Here is an 18,798-nt window from a genome sequence, read left to right as displayed (position 1 = left end):
TTTGTCTTCAGTGATCGTGTTGGGAAGGTGAGCATCATGGAACACCAATTTAATAGAACAAAGTGTTCTTGCATTGAGGGAAATACTTGAGTGGAGGCCCAATGTCCATCTGCTACTTTAATACTAAACCTGTAAATACATGCACATTGATCTATTTCCCCAAATGTCTACTAAACTCTAAGGAAACATTTTCCTTAAGGATTTACATGTTAAAATATACTAAAAGTGGTGGGGTTTTTTCCTAAAAGAGTTTTAAACTAAACTCTTAGGCAAGTATTACAATACCATAAAAAATGAAGAAAACACTACAAATGTATGTGGTTTAAATAATGATCATAAAAAGTAGTAAATTCTCAGTTGAAACCTATTATTTATTTTTTTAAGATGACCCCTATTATTAAAAATGGTCATTGTATTCAATTGTAATTAAGTAAATGCTCAATGAAATAAGCTGCCTATCCAGCAACCTAGGAAATGCTGTTAATAAAATGATTATAATTATTATATTACAAATTTCCATTTCATAGTAGTAAGAAAAATAACAGCCATTGAGGGTCTTCCTTTTTCACTGATCACCTATTTACCATGCAAGATGTCTTTTTCCAGGAACTGTTCCCTGCTGATAAAATGTCCAAGGTCATGAATGAAGTCTCGACACTACCACTTCTAGGAATATTGGCTAGACTTCTTCCAAGACAGATTTGTTTGTTCTCTGGCAATCCATGCTACTTTCAGGGCTGTCTGCCAGTAGCATAACTAAAATGCATCCATTTTTCTAAGGTATTCCATAGCCAACACCCACATTTTATGTGAATATGAGGTGAATGAACATACCATGGCTTGTGTCATGTGCACCTTGGTTCTCAGGGTGGCACAGTGGCTTAACACTTTAAAGACATCTTTAAATTAGTGTATAGTGCATGTAAATTATATAATTGGTTGTAAAAGAAGTGTAACAATAAATTATATATTACCTCGCAATGTTTCCAGCAGCAGAGACAATAGAATTTTGTGAAACAGAAGCAACTCTGCTCATTCCTTGTCCATCTTGGCCCAAGTCATAAACCTGTGAATGAATTGTACTCACTTAAACACAACTATATTCATTTTAATACACAAACATTTTCAGTGATTCTCTAATTTTGGTAATTCAGACTTGTATGGGCATACTAATTGAAAATTTTCTAACAAGGGCCCAAGGAAGTAGCGTGGGATGTTTAAAAACAAAGCCAAACCCACTGCCATCAGGTCAATACTGATTCATATTGACCTGATACAGGGTTTCAGAGGCTATAAATCTTTACCGAAGCAGAAAGCCTAGCTTTCTTCTGTAAGAGGCTAGTGGATTTGAATAATCAATCTTGAAACCAGCAGTCCAACAATAAAAAAGCATACAATTCAAAGAAAAAAAAACTGAGTTGCTGATTTTTCCTAAAAAGTAAAATTAAAGAGGGTGAGGTGAAAAGGGGGAACCGACTACAGGGAGCTACATATAACCTCCTCCCTGGGGGGGGGCAACAGAAAAGTGGCTGAAGGAAGATGTCGGACAGTGTAAGATATGACAAAATAATAATATATAAATTATCAAGGGTTCATGAGGGAGAGGGAGCAGGGAGGGAGGGGAAAAAATGAGGAGCTGATGCCAGGGGTTTAAGTGGAGAGCAAACGTTTTGAGAATGATGGGGGCAACGAATGTACAAATGTGCTTTACACAATTGATGTATGGATTGTGATAAGAGCTGTATGAGCCCCCAATAAAATGATTTTTTAAAAAGTTACAGTCCCAAGGGCTCAAATAGAAAGTAAATGTTTAGAAAATGATGACAACATATGTACAAATATACTTGATACAACTGGTGTATGGAATCTTATGAGAGCTGTAAGAGCCCCCAATAAAATGATTTAAAAGGAAAAATAATAACTAAATAAATAACAAAAACCCTCAGTAAAGTAAGAGAACATGTACAATCTGACAAAACATTACCATTACAAATATTTGTCAAAGAGAAATAAAAATAAAATTAACAAACTAAGAATTTTCCCATTCTCCATTAAATGGTAGAATAATATTAATACTTACCTGTATTACCCCTTTCTCAGATCGTGTGTATAAAATATTTCTGGAATTATCAATTACAATTTGAACAATAGGATCTAAAAAAAGAAAAAGAAAATTAAATCAATCCCAGGAGCTACTTTGAACAAATTAAAATGATTGAATCATAACTTTGTATTCAGAGGCTTTGCTCTTAATCTGAAGAAATGTCCTAGAATATTCGCTTAAGAACAAAGCCAGGAGGCATTTAGTCTAAGATCACATGGAAAAACAGATGTTAAATGTAACTAAGTTAAGAGCATCAAATAATCTCATTTATTGGACTGAGAACTTTTAAGTAAACCAAAAAACAAGTTCTATAATCTTTTTTTATTCAATAAACATTTGCTATGTGGTAGCAACACATTGATACAGTTTCTTTAAAAAAATTTTATTGAGGGCTCTTACAGCTCTTATAATATTCCATACATCAATTGTATTGATCATATTTGTACATATACTGCCATCGTCATTTTCTAAACATTTACTTTCTGCTTGAGCCCTTAACACATTTATAAAGTTTAACTGGTTCTTTCCTTCAAGAAGTTTCCAGTTTAGTAAATCATTCTTGTAAAGGGGGAAAATAAAAAGTCACACGGAGGACTGTTTCAGGTGTATGTCTCTTAATTTGTTCAAGTGTTTTATAAATTAATACACTTGCCCAAACCTACTTAGACAGGGAATTTATTCTAGACCAAGTAAAACATGATTAATACTTATTATTCATGATGTTTCTCTGTCTATAACTATAGGCTCCATGATCCCTTAATTAGCGGTACTGACCACAGCAACTGAGGGAACTATAGGGTTAGGTTCCTGTGAATCTCTGGGCATAAATTTCCACCATGTGTGTCTGTCTGATTTAATACATTTCACTAAGATGGAACTCTTAGCTTGTATTGGAAAGCTTCTCTAACACACGACTTTTTTCCACAGAACAAAACACAGCCATCTTGGGCTTAGGAACCCTACCCAGCATTTCAGCAATGTGCGTGTGAACTATTTCAAAGAGCAAAACTATCAACGAAAAGTACAAAAATAAGAAAAGTGCAGCACTAAACAGGCAGCTAACAGGGCACTTGTTGATAGTGTGAGAGCTGAAAACTGGAAGACAGAGCATGACCCTGTCCAACCCAAGCTGCGAATGTGTATGCTTGGGACTCACGCTTTTCACTGCACTGTGTATCTCCACAGATCAGCACGAAAGCACTCATTTGAGGGTTAAAAAATGAATTTCACCGAGTAGGTGAGTATATGAACATAGACGCCAAGACTCACGAGGGCAGACTGTGTTAAATGTCATCATGTCTGTGTAAAACAAACCCACAAACACCTGTTTTGATTTTATATGCACAGATGTTTTAGACATGTTTCCTGAGGCTACATAAGTACCTCGGGAGAAAAACCCAGTCAGTCTCCATGTTAAGTAATTCCCCCTTTTATATATTATGACTCTGTAAAAAAATGCTATATAGTATGACAAAATTAGAATTTCAAGATAAAATGTTAAGTCACTGATATGTTAGAATTTTGTTTTGTTTTCTTACCATCTTCTGAAAATGTGAATTGTAGCAAAGAAGGAACAAGGAAAGAAAGCGAGCTCTTTGAGTGATTTATTTTCCTGCATCTTTGGCTAAACCAACCTGCTTCTGCCTTCAAAGAGAAAATTGAAAGAAATAAGACATACATAATTCCCTCATACCTACTACCATATATCCATGCTTATAATAATTTTCAAATCTCTAGGAAATTCCAATGATTATAAAGACATACATTTGAAAAGTACATTCTAAGTTAACATCTATTATTAAAAATAATCATTGTATTCAATTATAATTAAGTACATGCTGAATGAAATCAGTTGTTTATCCAGCAACCTCAGAAATGCTGTTAGTGAACACACATTTTAGTTATCTTAAAAATTTCTATTTCACAGTAGTAAGAAAAATAACAAATATAATACATAAGGGTCACTGGCATAGAGGATGAAGGTATTATCCTTTCCCACACAAAAGGGCAGTCACAGCAATAGCTGCCATCACCATAACAGTAGTAAACAAAACCAAGAGAAACTGAAAAGGAAAGAAGGAACAATGTAATATAAAAAACAAAGCAGACCTGGGTTCTAATCCTGGGTCTTCCACTAAATGACCTGTGGGACTAAGGATCTTGATGTAGCTGTTAGTTGCCATCGAATCTACTCTGCGTCATAATGGGATCATGGTGACGACATGTGGGCAGGGTTTGCAAGGCAAACCCTACTTTCTAAAGAAGGTCACCAGGACTGTCTTCCGAGGGGTCTCTGGGTGGATTTAAACCACTAACCTTCTTGCTGGTAAACACTATCTCGAAATTTCCTACTTTTGGTCATATGAAAAAGGCAATGTGTCGGGGAAGAATTTGTCAGAACAGTAAATCCAGAATATAAAAATACAAAAGCCAATAAGCATATAACAACTGTGCAACTTAAAAAAAACAACCAATTTCTTTCCATTAGACTGGCCAAAATGAATTACTTGAGGGGAGAAAGCAAAGCATTCATAAAGGACTGCTAAGGGCCAGGACTCCTCAGGGTAACAGCAAAGCATTAAATAGAAGTTTAAATGCATTCATTCGAACTGTGGGTCTCTAATCTAGAAAAGATCTACACATGTACTTCAGGAGACCTGCAAAAAATATTCATTAAAGCATGATCTGAATATTAAACACAATATTCAAGAGGAACTGTTAAGCAAGCCATATATATTCATATTATATAGATTACCACAGAGCAATCATAAAACATAATTATCTATCACATACTAATATATTAAGAGTAAAGCAAGTTATGAAACAAGAATGCTATGATTCAATCAAAACATATGTACACAAGTCACTATACATTTGAATGTTATACAAAAACATATCTAGATATATATTTGTAAATGGTTTACAAGGAAATACAGAGAACAGATGTGTACTTTATCTCTAGGGAGAGGGTTGAATTTATGGGCATGATTTGGTCATGAAGGGCATGTTTAAATATTTTCCATCAAAATTACAATAAAATGTAGGAAAACTAATAAATTGATGCACTTATATAATGAGAAAATTAGGAAAACTAGGAAAAAATCCTATCTGTCCCTAATCCATCAAGTCAGAAGCAAATATGACAGGCTTACTTGGTATGCTACTTCATATAAACAGCCATCCTTTCCGGCCATGAAAATCCGGCCATTATCAGTCGATGTTATTGTTAAAAGGTACGTGTTATCAGTGGGAAGAGAATATAAAGGGTCTGGAAGCAACTGCATTCCACCAGACATACTGTCATTAAGAACTCCAGGACCTATTTTTTAAAAAGAGAAGAAATAATTAAAGCAGGAATCAATTTCTTACTTTTTAAAAAGTTTAAAGCAATCTTTGCATTATCTTCAAAATGGACAAGACTTACTGAATTCTTATTGATAGAAACTGTGAAAATGACTAGTGTTAAATTGTATTACACTGACTATCATATTTTATCATGTGGCTGCCATACCTGTTTGTATATTAGCATAGCTGAGTCCCAGGATCACTATATCCACAGGAGTCGCTAAAACCAAGAGGTGTCGTACGTGTGGTTGAAAGATACCTGTAATAAAGTAAGTAGATGTGAGATAGGAATTATTTCCAGAAAAATATCCAGCATTTAACCATTCATTTAATATGGTTTTGTTTTTTTTTAATATGGTTTTATCATTAAAATGAACTGTTGATTGCATAGTCTAATTCCAGGAATTTTGATATTTTAAGATTTCTTAAAGCACTTTAAAATTACAACTTATAATTATTAAAGTAAATAACAATAGAAAAACGGTCTCCTTGGGAAATAATCACTTAATTATTAAATGCCATTTAAATTTTCTAGGTTTATTAGGATATAGATTTAATTTTGGAAATAAGGTTGGAAGAAATAAGATTTAGGCCTATAATTATACAGGGGAAAATACGTCTTATTAAGAGCTAGCAGAGAATTTACAAGTCCATCTCTTTCAGAGAAGAATGAATTCTTTCCCAAAATGAGGTTATAAATCAAAACCAACCAATTTTAGAGTTTCAGAGGGGTTTTAACAAGTATAAAATATTTTTTCCTTATTTTGAATTTTTAAAAATTGTGTTAACCTATGTTAAGGCTAAATGCTATGTATAATTATTACTGTCAAGTAAATTCAGTAGTTGGTGAAAAATCTATAACATAATAAAACATTTCAGGCAAATATGAAAAAAAAAGCATGAAGTAAACAGGTTACAATGCAAGAATGATAGTTTAATAGTTTTAAAGGCTTTATAATCTAAGACTACTTATACTGTGGACTATTAAAGTGGGAACACTACTCCTCTAATGATTTTATATATTTCCAAATAGAACTCAGAACCAAACTTCAACAGGAAATTCAGCAACTTAAAATGTATGATCATCCATCCCTAAACATTTGCAGTCTATTTATCTCCCAAAGCATAATCACATCCTTATATTTTAATTTCTTACCAGCTTTTGGTTTCACAAGTCCCACAGCAAGAATAGTTTCACTAAGTCCATCAAAATAGGCAAGGTCTCCTCTGTCAAAAGTTGAAGAAAAACAAATTATACATATAACCAAAAGTGAAGTTTTATGTTTACTACAAGAAAGAATATAGGAGATTTCACAATGAATGGATGGATGGATTATGAGAAGAGCTGTAAGAGCCTCTAATAAAATGATTAATACATATATAGAGAGAGAGCTAGCGATTAAAAAAAAGAATATAGGAGATACACCTGGTTATCAAAAAGAATAGCCATCTGGGGTCTTAGAGCTTTGTTTCCCAACAAGCAGCCATATAAGTGATGCATCCACCAAATCTACATGCAAGAAGCACACCAAGCCCATGTGACCCAAGGATTACAAATGATAAAATCCAAATCCAAAGGAGGGAATGATATCCAAGCTTAAATAGTGAAAACTCGGTTTGCAGATGGGTATGGATGATAATGGAAGCTCAAAATCCATTTGCAGGGGCCCTCCATGAATTAAAGGAGCCCTGTTGGTGTAGTGGTTACTCATTAACTGTGATCCACATGGTCAGCAGTTCGAAACCACCAGCAACTCCAAGGGTGAAAAACTGGGTTTCTACTCCTGTAAACAGTTACAGTCTCAGAAACCCACAGGAGGTCTCTATGAGTCAGCACTGACTCCATGGGAGTGAGTTTAGTTTTGGTTTACATGGACTAGGCCTCCAGTGAACTCCTTCTGAATCACAGTAGAGGGATGTGAATATCCTCGCTATAGTACAGCATTGTAAAGTTGACTGTAATAGATGTAGGTAAATATACAATCATTTGATCTCCTTTATGACCCATTCTAAAGTTGTTTCATATTTAAAAAAAAAAAAACGAAGGGGAAAAACACAGATTAAGCCTCCGGTGAATTCCCCCTGGCCAAGGACCAGGCATATGAATAGCGTTGCTATCACGCAGAGTGCAGTGGAAAGTGGATTGTTGCAAAACCAGTTTTATTTTAAAATCTGACACCTTGTCCTTTGATCTCCCTTTGGCCCATTTTAAGTTTGTTTTAAAATATATTTCCTGCTTTCCTTTCAATGGAGGCTTTTCTCTAGTCTATTTTGTTACTGTTGTTGGGAGTGAATTTTGCTTCTTTTTTTAAAGGGGGAGCTTTTTTGGTGGTATGCTTTCCAGTGTATGCAGTGCAAGACAGGTGTATCAGAAGAGACAGTAACTGGATTAATGGCTTATGGGGAGGATGGGGGTGGGTGGGAAGGAAAAGGGGCATATTGAAGTATATAATATGTGAATTATGTGTCAATAAAACTTTATTTTTTTCAAAATGGAATATAGGAGATATCAAGACTATAATAAAGAACAAACCAGCAACCAAAATGTGTTCTAAGACTCGGGGACATAAGGACTCCTAAGACTGAGTATATTGTGTCCCTCTCTTAACATCCTCTCTCCCTGGAGGAGGAAAGAGAATACAGACAACATAGGCTAACAGGGAACGTTGAAAGCTGACAGTGGAACAAAGACATCATGAAAACCTCTGCAGGACCTTAACATAAACTTGAAGCTTATAATGTAATTCAAGTAGACACAATTAATGACAAAATCTAACCCCTACTTAAATCCTGTGTTTGGAAAAGCTACATCACAACCCTAATACTCAATAAAAGCTCACTTGCAAGGCTCTGTCAGGGGAGAGATGCTCACTTGAAAAGGCAAACACTATTGACTGCAAACTCTCCTTCCCTTTAAATGATACCCCAAGCCCACCCAAACCCACAAGAATAAAAAACAAACAAACAAAAGGGGGGGGCCCTTAATTTACTGTCAAGAGACAAAGCAACTAACAGAATTAGACTTAGTTGCTGGATGAGGCAAGGAAAACAACTATGATTAATAAACCAAAGAGTCTAATAAAAAGATAGAAACTATGCATTAACAGGTCAGGAATTACAACAAACAGAGAAATAATATGCAATCCAAAGGAAACACAACAAGTAAAAGTTACAGTAAGGCACACAATGATTTAGAACATTTTAAATAGTCAAGGAAAAAAAATCTCAAAACCCTAAGTTAGTTAAAAAGAAATGGCTGAGAATAAACATAGAAGGGGGGGGGCAGGGGTGTGTGTGAGAGACAAGAAAAAAAAACAAAAAAACATCTGGACATTGACTATTCTAACAAGTGTTAAGTAAAAAGGACTATGCAAATAAGAAAGATCAAATTGGCAACACATGTAGATCAGATTGCCCCATGTTCCCCTGCCCTGGCATTTACAAGACCTTGTGATGGCTGGCACAACTTTCCAAACTGATAAATGGGAATATTGGGCGCTGGAGAATAATGAAGTAAACAACAGTTTTAGGATCTAGATAGAATTAAGGCTTAAGATAGAAAATTAATCGAATAATTGAGAAGTCTAGTTGCAGTTCTCAGTTGAATTTGTAGCTAAAGATTTATACCAGTGTAAGTGTTCTGGTGGTATAATGCTTGTGCGTTGGGCTGCTAACTATAAGGTTAACAGTTCGAAATCACCAGCCAGCTCCGAGTGAGAAACACAGGCTTTCTCCTTCTGTAAAGTCACAGTTTTTGAGGTTATGTATGCTCCATGGAGAGAGAGCACCTTTTGCTCATTCAGTATGGTTCCTAGCACAAGAAATGCCTGAAACATTTCAAAGCAAACAAGCAAACTCACTGCCATCTGGTCGTGCCAATTCATAAGGACTCTAGAGGACAGGTCAGAGCTGCCCCTGTGGGCCTCCGAGACTGCAATTCTTTATGGGAGTAGAAAGCCTTCAATAAATACTTGTTGAATGAATAAACTATTCATGGAAATCTGACAAATTTCATTACAGTGAAACTTTTTTTAAGGAAAAGAAATTATTCCTGCATAATCTAGACTATAGTTATTTTTCACTTGATTTTTCTGACTATGTACGTCTAATTGTAGAGGCTTTACCCTGTCGTACAAAACTGAGTATGTTATGGCAATAAAACCAACGGCGTCAAAGTGACTAATGCTCAGGGATCTGAAAAGTAGTAGACATCATGCTATTATCACATTTCAACAAGAGAGAACTATTATAACTTCTAGTAAAAATATCACCAAACAAAAATGTTTTCACTTTGAGCTGCAAGTTCTCATTTAATATCCATTTTGAATCACTGATACAGTAGTTTGTGTTGCTAAGAAGTACAAAATTACTCAGTGGCAGGAGTAACATCTTTAACTATGGGCTTTCTATTGTTATTCCACAGCTCACTCAAGGATTGTAGAGAACTGGAAGTAAGTAAAATGTATCTCCCAACAGCCAAGACGGAGATCACCACCAAGTCAATGTACTTCATTTTAGCAAAAGTACACAGGTTAGTCTTCATTCAGACCTATTACAGACTTTGAATTTGCAGACAAGATCATGCAAAGAATGACAACTGATAAATCACCTCAATTATCAAAGTCCTAAAGAAAACAGGTCTTCGAAAATGTCAAACCAACTCTCCAAGAATTACTGATTTACTATCTTCATACATGGAGCTCTGGTGGCATAGTGATTATGTGTTGGGGTGCTAATGTCAAAGCCAGCAGCTTGAAACCACCAGCCACTCCTCCGGAGAAAGAGCTTTTTACTCCTGTAAAGAGTTACAGTTTCAGAAACTCACAAGAGCAGTTCTACCCTGTCTTACAGGGTTGCTATGAGTCACACTTGACTGGAGGCAGTGAGTTTTTTTATCTTTATAGAAAGTAAAAGGAGCCCTCCACGAAAGCAATGTTTTGCAGGAGAAAAATGTGGAGCAAAAGTCAAACTAATAGAACAGATCAGACAAGAACAGAACAGATAAGAGAGTAATAGAGCCCCCCACCCCCACCCCTTCAAGCCTAGAAAGAACCCACCTCTTTCAACCACATGACAGACAGGCCAGTAAGGTGAACAATTAATACAAGGGAGGAACTTTTCAGAATAACCATTCATATGATATCAAAAGAGCAACATCTTCCCAGATGCTCAGAAGGTAGGAAGGGATAAGAAAGGGAGAATGGAAATGAGAAACACAAGGAAGAAATGGAAGAGTGCTGCTGCACTGTGCGAATTATAATCAGTGTCTTAATACAAAATGTACAGGAACTGTTAAATGGAAAACGAATTAACTCTGCAAGTTTTCACCCAAATCATAGTAAGTTTTTTTAAACATGTAAAAAATAAGATAAAAAGGAGCCCGGATAGTGCAGTGATTAAGTGCTTGCCTGTAAACGAAAAGTTTTGACAGTTCAAATTCACCAACTGCTCTATGGGAGAAAGAAGTAGCAGTTTCCTTACATGAAATTTGTGGCCTTGGACACCCTATAGGGGGAGTTCTACTCTGGCCTATATGGTTGCTGTGAGTCTGAATCAACTTGATGGCAATGGGTTTGTTTTTAACAAAAGATAAAAGCTTTGGACCCTTGGAAAGGTACCAAAAAATGCAGGAATGAAAACAGGAAACACAGAGAAGTGGAATAAGTGATGGTACGTAAAGGGATTACAATGGATGAATTTAAATTAAATGTCTACCAATTGTTGAATGTAAAATTAATGATTTGCTCTGTTAACCTTCACCTCATTCATAATGAAAGGTTAAAAACAAAGTGCAGGACAGGCATACACACACCCTTGCTACTCAGAGTGGTACCCACTCAGAGTGGTACCCAAGAGTGGAAGACTGTACAGATACTGGGCCCTCCCTCAAAACTACTGACACAGAATCCACATTTTAACAATATCCCCAGCTGATTGATATACATGCATATTAGGCAGCAACGAGCCACACACGTAAAAGAAACAGGACACTTCGGATGAGGCATGAGGCAAGATAAAGATCACCTAAGCCCTAAACATGTTCAAGCCAGCAAACCCCTTTAAATACGTACCCATCTTCGTAGTTCCACATGAATATATCACTGTCAATTGTGAGCCACGCTCTGCTGATTGGAGGAAACACACCCATCATGCAATTACACTGCATATCTGAAGTAGGGTGGATGTAAGGTAGAAGGAGTTCAAGTTCATCCCTCTCATGCTTTTGATTAAAATTAATGATTAAAAATCACTTTGATCCACTCTTCATCAACAGCAAATGAACTATCCTAATTTCCAATTAGTTTAATGAAAATGATAATGTATGACAAAAATACTTATACTCTCTAATTTCTACATAATGCTGAGCTCTTAAAATTTGTCTAATTGTTGTTAAAGTAAAGTATTTCTATTTCATCAAGGTTTTTATGTGTACAGTTTAGTGACAGCAATTGCATTAGTTATGCTATGCAACAATCACCATTGGTTAGAATGTATTTTGAAGGACAAAAGTAATGGTCCTACCACTAGCAATTAAAAAAAAATACACAAACACGGATTCTGAACAATACCACTCACCTTTAGACATTAAACCACACACACACACAAAAACACTCTTCACTCAGTATTAAAAGCCTAGTTCTTTACTTTTACAACAGATTCCTATATTTTGAAAGGTCTCGGGTTAAGTTTTTGTTAATATACAGCATCTTGATCTCTGTGTGTGGAAAGCTCTGGATTTATTTTAAGTGCTTTCTAGCAAATGATTGTGAAGCCTGAAGCTTTTTATAGTGTTGCCAGATTTTATGAAAAAAACAAATAACACCTATATTTTTAATAAACACAAAACCCCTCTAGCTCCTCAATCTAGGAAAAAATGCCAATAAGTCTCTAAGTTTTTCCGACCTTTAAATACAGATTCTTATTGAGATCATTAGAATTATAATCACTTCTAACCTTCCTCAAATCTAAGACATCATTTAAAGGTAAAAGTTCAATGACATCTTTATATATACATAATCTATATCTGCAAGGTTTGGGTATTTTTTGAACATTTGGAGCTATATCTTAGTTTCAAAATGTTAAGATACGAGGAACAAAAGTGTGGGTCTTTACACTGAAAACCCGAGGTAGTCAAAATGCCCTCAGGCAGCACTTAGTTGGAAGGTGATACTTTGCAGTAAGGCATTCAAAGCTGCAGAGTTCATTCTAAGCACAACATTCCCTTAAATGTAGCCTAACAATTAAAATGGCACTCCATTTCCAAAATTCAATTTTATACAATATTACCTAGGCATGCGGCAAACTGTCCATGTACTTGAATCTATTTTTAATGAAGACCTTTACACAAGCTTATATACAATGTAAAACAACAAAAGCAACTCTAATAATGAGAAAATGAACTTGAATAGGATACGCCCAAACTGTTCCACAAGTTCTGGTGGGAGAGGAACTCTTCGGATGGAACTGATCTCTGGAAGGTTCGGCACTGACAGCAAACCAGGTCCTTGTAGAGGATAATCCATATCTGACATCCCAGAAACAGTGGGGTGATCTACAAAACAAAGTCAAGAAAGCAGGATTAAAAAAAAAAAAAAGTTTTACTCAACAGCCAGGCATAAAAGTATTACAAGCTACCAAAAAAAGATGCATTGAATGTCTCCAGAGGGGAGCAGAAAAAGTCATGGCCTGACAGGCAGTTACTGATTCCGGCCCTGAAGGGAACACCATCCTTCACAAACTTACTCAAGAACAAAGAAAATATTTAGTTTAATAATTTAGTTATGTTCTCAATCCAAAATGAGAAAATATTAAATGGCTTTGAGATTCTAATATAAAATTGTGAACAAACAAGATACTGATTGGAGGAAAAACATAAGCTTATTTCCTTTGTTTCATTAACATTTATAGCAGGGGCCCTCAAACTCGTTAAACAGGGGGCCAGTTCACTGTCCCTCAGACCCGTTGGAGGGCCGGACTATAGTTAAAAAGAAACAAAACTATGAACAAATTCCTATGCACACTGCACATATCTTATTTTGAAGTAAAAAAACAAACGGGGCAAAAACACCTGGAGGGCCGGATAAAAGTCCCTGGCGGGCCAGATAAATGGGCCATAGTTTGAGGACCCCTGATTTATAGGGTAAAACAACCTATGCCGCCTCCTCATTAATTTCATCTCCATACTAGTCTCATTTTACTGGACATAAGCTTTTTAATCAAACAGAATAAAACACACTCAATTAACCACACAAAGATGATATTTCACTGAGGAACAAACCAGACAGCTCTACATAAAGTGTTCTCAGCAGGCAGCCTTCCCCTTGCTTGAAGTCTCAAATCACTAAGGGCTTGAGTCTCTCTCAGCCTTTCTCTCTGATGGTGAACATGGAATCCTTAGACCTTGCCTGAGGACCTATTTTGGAAGCCCCAATGACGTGATGCGGGAGAAGGATGAGGCTTCCAACTCTTGTAAAGATTCAGTCTTGGAAACCCACAGGGACAGTTTTAGTCTGTCTTGTAGGGTGGCTATAACTCAGACTCAACTAGATGGCAGTGACTTTGTGAGGCCATTCATTGGGTGTGTTGGTCTGCTAACCTCCTGCACAAATTTACAGGCTCAGAAACCCTGTTATTAGGTTACCATGAGTCAAACTGACCTGATGGCCAAGGATGGTGATTTGGTGGTTTTAAGTGCTGGGTTGCTAACTTTAAGGTTGGCTGTTCAAACCCACTAGCTACTCAAAGGGAGAAAGATAAGGCTGTGTGCTTCCATAAAGAGTCTTCTTCTAAAGTAGAAGACAAATGTTTTGAGAATGATGAGGGCAACCAATGTACATATGTGCTTAACACAATGGATGTATGTATGGACTGTGATAAGAATTGTACGAGCCCCCAATAAAATAATTTTTAAAAATAAATAAATAAAAAGGAAAAAAAAGAGTCACTGTCTCAGAACCCATAAGGAGTACTTCTACTCTCGAGCTGACTATGGGTGGGTGGCACAGCGATTAAGCATTTTACTTAGCAGAGAGATCGGTGGTTCACACTAACAAGCTGCTCTGCTGGACAAAGATGTGGCAGATTGTGTCAATAAAGATTAGCTCTGGAAAGCCTATGGGCAGTACCACTTTATCCTGTAAGGTTGCTGTGAGTTGGAATTGCTTCCACAACAATAGGTATGTTTTGGTTTTGAATTCAAACTTGCTGAGGGAAACTAACATATGCTAGAATTTTAAAATGAATTATGGAAAGTTTTAAATCTATCTATACATAGAAAAACGTAATGAATCCCTAAGTATTTATTATCCAGTGTTACCAATTATCAACAGCATTCCAATTCCAACTCATTTGTATCACTATGCATGCACCTTTCCCAGTGGATTATTTTGAAACAAATTCCACCCCTCTGATTTAAACCTAAAACATAATATAATAATGCATGTAACAGTGGAGGCAGTGGGAGGCACAAAGGCTGGATAAGTAACAGTGGTGAGAATGGGCATAGTTAAGTGATATCTAAGGTGGTGTGGGTAAAGTTAGAAGACAAAAACAACAGTCCAGGGCAGGAAGAAGGAAGAGCACAAGTAAAATGATTTCCTAAATAGGATGACTTTCATGTGAGGTTCAGAGTGACTAGAAACTGGACATAGGAAAGATTTGGTTGAAGAGATGTGCAAAGGTGAGTATGTGCCAAAGTATGGTCAGATTTGATTACAGTAAGGCCAGAAGGTATGTATGTACTGATTTTATATCTCAAAAGGGCCCAGGTGAGTAACACGGTTCAAGATGATTGCTAGTAGACCATGCTGCGCAGACCAGACAAGCCCACTGATAAGTAGTTGTCAAGAATATGTTGGAGAGAAACAACACCTTCCCCTTTCTTTCCTTTGATTAGAAGTTTAATCGAGTATCACTTTTTAATAAATCACCAATGAAGTCTTTCAGATTTTCAATGCAGTTTATTTCATTGGATTACACTGATTCCCACTAACACAAACCCTTTATCTATTTTACTTACACATGCCAATTTCCATCTTACAAGTATTCTGTTGGTTTTTTCCTCTTTCTAGAATTCTAGCTAACTTATGTAATGTCAAACTCTTTGAGAAGCCTGCCTAATTTAAAACCGTTAAGGCTACGGTTACTTCTCTTCTGTGGACACGTTTTCTGCTTTATTCTCCCGGTCTGATTTCCCTGTTCTCTTCCTTTATTTCATTAGAAGTTCGTTTAACATCTCCCAGCACGTCCTACACCATTAAAAAATATATTTGACCGAACGTGCGTTTGCGCTCTCGTGCCACTCAAATATTAATAGGGGGGGCATGAACAAGTAACCCAAATCGCAAACTCTTTAGCTCCTCTGGCCTAAGCAACAAACACTCGGAGCGGCGAGGCGCTCACGGGGGATTTTTAGCTCATCTGCTTCAGCAGGCCACCAGCCGCTCCGCAGGAGAGATGGGACTTTTTACTCTCGTAGAGAGTTACAGACTCGGAAACCCACAGGGACAGATCTACCCCATCCTACAGGGTCTCTGGAATGGACTCGATAGCAGTGAGTTTGGTTTTGGCTTCCATTCGTAGCTTGTTCGCGCAACCCTCAAGGGTCTGCAATGAAGAAGGTAAAGAGGGGAAAAAAAGAAAACAAGTTCTCTTCCGCTCTTCAAAAAAGCCGCAAAAAGGGCATCCGGTGGTCTCCGCCGGAAGCAACCCTAGGGTTAAGAACCAATTTAGAGCTTTCTGTGTGCTGAAACAGGACGATCGCCAAACGGGCAGGGCTCACTCACTTGGGGCAGGCACCAGCAGCAGCTCGGAGAGGTCCGGGTACATGCGGTCTTCCTGCAGCTGGCGGTCGACGAGCCGCCCCGCGTTCTCCAGAGCGTCCTGCAAAGCGGAGGCCGCCGTGGGGGCCGGCGCCGCCGGGCCCAGCAGAGAAGACGGCATTTCGAAAACCAGCGACACCGAAGACGCTGTCTGAGACACCACGGTCCAGAATAAGTCCCAGAAGAAAGACAAAACCGAAAAGCCCAACTGAGGAGGGCTCCTCAGAGCGCGCGCGCCAAACGAGCGCCTCGGCGCCTCCGAGTGACGCACTTCCGGCTCATCGTCGGGCGGGGCGTTTGAAGAGTCCGTTGTGGAGTTGGGGGTGGGGAGGCGGTGGAGGGGTCCGGAGGGTAGGGGTAGAGCGGGGGACGGAGAGACTATTTCAGAGGGGGCTGAGTGTTTGGGGTGGGGGAGGGATACTAGGGAAGGAAAGATGGAGAAAGGGAGGGGAAGGGAAAAGGGGGGAGTGGGGAGGGATAAGGGCGGGTTAGGAGTGGGAAGAGGGACCGGGAGGGTGAGGTCCGGCGGGTGTAGCGGGTGGTGGATGTTGGTCTCGTTCTGGAGTTCACGCGCGCGCTGGATCTTGGGCCTGGAATATTGCACGTCCGAATCCCGCAACTGCAACTTTTAGAGTGCGCGCCCCAATCTCCGCGTTGTTGTTGATAAATGCCTTCTAGTAGGTTCCGACTAATTCCCTAGCTACAATAGGAGGAAACGCTGCCCAGCCCTGCGCCATCCTCACAATTATGCTTAGGTAAACTGAGCCCATTGTTGCAGCCTCTGTGTCGATCCATCTCATCGAGGGCTTTTTTTTCTCTTCTGCTTCCCGAGCATGATGTCTCTGCAAAGCATGTCCAAAATATGTCAGACAAGTCTGGCCACCCTTGCCTCTAAAGAGTATTCTGGATGTCTTTTTTACAAGACAAGATTTGTTTGTTCTTTTGACAGTCCGTGGTACTTCTTTGCCAACACCGTAATTTAAATGCATCCGTCCTGGTGGCATAGTGGTTATGCTTTGGGTTGGGATCCACAAGGTAGGGAGTTTGAAACCACCAGGCTCTCAGCAGGTGAAAGAAGGGGCTTTTTAGTACTACTCACACACGGTTCCAGTCTCAGAAACTCGGGCAGTTCTAGCCTGCCCTTTAGGGTTTGTTATTCAGTCTTCCTTATTCAATGTCCAACTTTCACATATATATGAATATAACTTCTAAGGGAATGAGATGCTGGTAGCCAATTGTGAGAAACAGGTTATATAGGAACCAAAATTGGACTTCAGGGTAAATTAGAAAAGCTGTCATTTGGATTTGTGTTAAAAATTAGTTTGTCTCTGAACTTATTTTGTATAGAACTGCTGCCACACTTAATTTCCCATCACTGGCATTGCCTAGAGCAAGTTCTCAACCTGTGGGTTGCAACCTCTTTAGGGGTCCAACGACCCTTTCATAGGGGTCGCCCGATTCATGACAGTAGCAAAATGACAGTGATGCAATAGCAACGAAAATAATTTTCTGGTGGGGGTGGGGGGTCACCACCACATGAGGGACTGTATGAAAGGGTCACAGCACGAGGAAGGGTGAGAACCACTGACCTATAAGGAGCAGATGGATTTGGATTCATATTTTCATCCCATGCACACTGAGATCATTCAAAACTCAAACCACACTCGTTGCCATCAAGTAAATTTTGACTCATAGCAACCCTATCAGACAGGTAGCTTTCCTGTAGGCTTCCAAGACTGTAACTGCACAGGAATAGAAAGCCTTGACTCTCTCCCGCGAAGCAGCTGGTGGTTTCAAACTGCTCATCCTGTGGTTAGCAGCTCAACACTAACCATTGTGCAACCAGTTTTCCTTGTAGAGATCATCCAGTCCAACCAAAACAAAATGCCTGCTTTAGAGTTGAGAGATTGGAGATAGCGAATCTGCAGGCAGAATGAGGGAGAAGAGGCCCTGCAGAAAGCACTGGGAGTAGCAGGATGTCTGGAGGGTGATTTCAACAGCCTGGGACAGTTTGAATCTTAAACCAGCAGGCATTGGACCCCTACGTTGATTGTAAACTCCAAAGTCAGCAAATCCAAAACTTTCTGTTGATGCATTACAAGCTTACTTCCTTGTCCGTGCCTGTGCAAGACCAAGCCATGGACAGAGCATGACCAAGTTCAGGATTGGACCTGAGAAATAGGACCAGACCTAGGATTAGTCTGTTCATAACCTGAAAACAAGACTGACCCAGAACCCCACAAACCCTGGACACAATTCATTTAGCAACTCACTCCAGTCCCCACCTGCTGTGTCAGGTGCTATTCTTTCCTTTCCAAATAAACAGCTTTCTGTTTATGTGAGTCCATTCTTTGGTTTGCCAGAAGAAGGGCCCCTGGACACATCAGAGCAGTTGTAACAGCATCAGACATGGTGCCTAAGGCCACAGGTGCCAATTTAAGAAAACTTTACCTGTCCTTTGTGCACATTCAAACGATGAGAATGCACCACCCTAATTTTTCTAATGGGATGTGTATGAAGGAATAAGAG

At 38.5% G+C, this 18,798-nt stretch overlaps 1 protein-coding gene across 2 annotated transcripts in view; it reads right to left on the bottom strand.

The window, feature by feature from the left end:
- Nucleotides 1-16,483, bottom strand: part of NUP155 (nucleoporin 155) — a 58,727-nt gene extending 42,244 nt beyond the window's left edge. For both annotated transcript variants that reach the window (XM_004698074.2, XM_045285117.1), the window contains exons 1-9: nucleotides 16,234-16,483; nucleotides 12,864-13,001; nucleotides 11,521-11,617; nucleotides 6,606-6,676; nucleotides 5,616-5,708; nucleotides 5,257-5,423; nucleotides 3,643-3,748; nucleotides 2,081-2,154; nucleotides 975-1,066 (exon numbers count right to left, since the gene is read on the bottom strand). In XM_004698074.2, coding sequence (XP_004698131.1) covers nucleotides 975-1,066; nucleotides 2,081-2,154; nucleotides 3,643-3,748; nucleotides 5,257-5,423; nucleotides 5,616-5,708; nucleotides 6,606-6,676; nucleotides 11,521-11,617; nucleotides 12,864-13,001; nucleotides 16,234-16,390 — 995 coding nt within the window. In that variant the 5' untranslated portion in view covers nucleotides 16,391-16,483. The remainder of the gene's footprint in view (nucleotides 1-974; nucleotides 1,067-2,080; nucleotides 2,155-3,642; nucleotides 3,749-5,256; nucleotides 5,424-5,615; nucleotides 5,709-6,605; nucleotides 6,677-11,520; nucleotides 11,618-12,863; nucleotides 13,002-16,233) is intronic.
- Between the last annotated feature and the right edge of the window lie 2,315 nt (nucleotides 16,484-18,798).

This window comes from Echinops telfairi, unplaced genomic scaffold, assembly GCF_000313985.2.
Source record: "Echinops telfairi isolate 266 unplaced genomic scaffold, ASM31398v2 ScPeMD7_7469;HRSCAF=8507_1, whole genome shotgun sequence".
NCBI lineage: Eukaryota > Metazoa > Chordata > Mammalia > Afrosoricida > Tenrecidae > Echinops > Echinops telfairi.
Note: the sequence above shows the minus strand (reverse complement) of the source record. Positions and strands in the feature narration are given on the sequence as shown.